Source organism: Phacochoerus africanus, chromosome 16, assembly GCF_016906955.1.
Source record: "Phacochoerus africanus isolate WHEZ1 chromosome 16, ROS_Pafr_v1, whole genome shotgun sequence".
In the NCBI taxonomy this organism is placed as follows: domain Eukaryota; kingdom Metazoa; phylum Chordata; class Mammalia; order Artiodactyla; family Suidae; genus Phacochoerus; species Phacochoerus africanus.
This window is the reverse complement of record NC_062559.1, coordinates 6,975,311-6,977,796: the sequence shown is the minus strand read 5'-3', so window position 1 is coordinate 6,977,796 and position 2,486 is coordinate 6,975,311. Positions and strand designations below refer to the sequence as shown.

The 2,486-nt window shown below is 56.8% G+C and overlaps 1 protein-coding gene across 2 annotated transcripts; it reads left to right on the top strand.

The window, feature by feature from the left end:
* Positions 1-2,486, top strand: TMEM139 (transmembrane protein 139). Of its 2 annotated transcripts, none has more exons than XM_047763678.1 (3): positions 1-101; positions 980-1,228; positions 1,452-2,486. In XM_047763678.1, exons 2-3 carry the CDS (start codon positions 996-998, stop codon positions 1,846-1,848), a joined length of 630 nt encoding a protein of 209 aa, XP_047619634.1. In that variant the 5' UTR covers positions 1-101; positions 980-995; the 3' UTR covers positions 1,849-2,486. The 2 variants fall into 2 exon arrangements, with proteins under 2 accessions (XP_047619634.1, XP_047619635.1); XM_047763679.1 differs by having other exon boundaries at positions 33-79.

Genomic DNA, 2,486 nt, shown 5'->3' with positions numbered 1-2,486 from the left:
GGGTGGGACCAGTGGGCTCCACCCCCTCCCCCGCCTCCCACTCCCCACAACCTACTTAGCGCGGAGTCTGGTGAGACAGGTGAGGGAAGAACTCGGTGCAGGTAAGAGGGGTGGGAGGGTCTGGCTCCTTGGTAGAATCCGTGACTCCTAGCTGTGCAGAATTCAGGGAACTCCCGATGGGCTGGTTTGGCCGTGGGGCTGCTAGCCAGCGGTGTTCTGTTGCAGAGGAAAGAAACGGCTTCTTCCCCTGCAGCCTCCCAGCCCCTGCGGTGACAACGCCAGGCAGGCAGGAAACTCGAAATCTGAGTTTCCCAAGTTAGGGTCGGTAGAGGTGGGGGAGGCTGACGTACATAGGTCAGGGATTACTCTGCCCCAGGCCTTTGTAAGATTCTGGGGTAGTTCTGGCCTGTGGCTTTGTTATGTCCCTGTGAACTTTCTCCCTCTGCCTGGAGCCTGGGCTAACTGGAGTAAATGGGGAAACGAGGTCGGACAGGGTAAGTGGGCCTCTCTCCCCTGCAGGGTCAGACGGAGGGCCTCGGGCCGGGGAGGCGGGGAGTGAAGGTTCAGCGAAAGCAGTAATAAAGGGCAGGGCCTGCCCAACACCTGGATTCCAGAGATGCCAGGCAAGCACTAAGGCCGGAGACAGGGTGTGCCCAGGACTGGGTCCTGGAGGGGTAGAAACTTAGAGCTGGAAGGGAGATCACAGCGGAGGAGGAAGAAGGCAGGCAGGCCAGGCCATGACGTGGGAAACGTGCTTGAGGGCTGGGAGGCAGGACTCCTGGGCTGGTTTCCTGGCTCTTCTCCCCTGGGACAACCGTGTGCGCCTAGAGAATTCCAGAACTGAGGGGGACCCTGCACGTCATGTCTTTGGGCCATTTCTTTGAGACTGAAGAAACTGAAACCCCAAGTACTTGGAAATCTGACCCGGCCATGATGCCAGTTGCTAGTTTGGACACAACAGGTGTGTTTCTCTTTGCAGGAGTTGGGGAGGGGCCATGGTGCCAAGCCAGCTGTGGGGGAGACTGGAGAAGCCCTTTCTCTTCCTGTGCTGCGCCTCCTTCCTCCTGGGGCTGGCTTTGCTGGGGATACGGCCGGACACCGCCCCTGTTGCTTATTTCTTTCTCAGCTTGAGCGGCTTCTTCTTGTTGGTCTGCTTCCTGGCCTGCCTTTTGGGACGGGGGTCTCGATCCATGCAGACTGAGAGCCCAGGGGCCTCAAGCAATGCACGGTGAGTTAAGGGGTGGGCAGGACTGGAGGAATACACACGGACCCACTCTCCCTGTGTCCCTCTTGTCTCCAGGCATACAGCCACTGCTCTCCCTTGTCACTGCTATCAGGGAGTAGAGGGGTTGGGAGCCAGGGGAGGGGTCTTTTGCTGGTAGAGAGTAGATGCGGGGGAGAAAAAGGTTCCTTTCAAGAAGCCACTAATGACTTTTTTGCTCCCCCCTCAGGGACAATGAAGCCTTTGAGGTGCCAGCCTACGAAGAGGCCACGGTGTTGGAATCACAGCGCCACCCCCAAGAGCTGGATCAACCCCCCTCCTACAGCAGTGTTGTTGTGATCCCCCCAGCACATGAGGAGGGACAGTCTAGCCACCCAGAGGAGCCCAGGAGGGCCAGATTGGACAGGCGAGCGGGCTCAGAAGGATCTGTGACCTCAGGAAGCCATGGAAGACCCCCAGTCAGCCTGCGGCTTCGGGGACCACGGGTTGTGTCCACTGTCCCTGATCTGCAGAGCTTGTGGATTGTCCCCAAACTGGAACCGCTTACTCCACCCCCTGCCTATGACGTCAGCCTCTGTTACCCCGATGATGATGTTTTCTATGGAAACAACTGGACACCCCCCTAAAGGGCCTTCCCAGGATCTACCGTCTTTCTGCACCAGACTCAGGCTTTCGTTCGACCATCACTTCCCAGGGCCTGTTACGTGCCCAGAGCTGATCCACCCGCACATCACAGATGAAGACGTCAACCCAGAGGGGAGTCAGGCCACCACGAGCCAGGTCTAGTCTTGAGGTGGCACATCCCAGACATGTAGGCGGCACAATTTGAGCCTTCGGGAAATCGCCAGTGACCTGCCCCATAGCTGATTATTTCCAGAGTGAGGCTGAGGGTGAGATGAGGAGGCAAGCCAGAGAAATCTGGTGAAAGAAGAAAAGAAACACCATCTGAGTGGCAGCTATGTTGCCTCAGTTCTGGAGCTTTCCCTCCGTTAGATCACAAAAAGTGAGGTAGTAGCGCCCTCATTTGCAAAATGAGGCTTCCAAGGGTCAGAAAATTTGATGATTTGCACAGGGGCCCGCTGCTGATAAATAGCACACAAATGTCTTGAACTCTGCTCTTCTGATGCCAAAGAAGCAGGCGCTAGATGGGGCCCAGGCTGAGCAACTGTGATCTGTCCTTCTCCTCCATCTCCGCCCCCCCACCTTCCTGTGCATTCTCTGCATCTCTCTTCTCTCTTTAAATAAACACTTATTTGCCTCACTA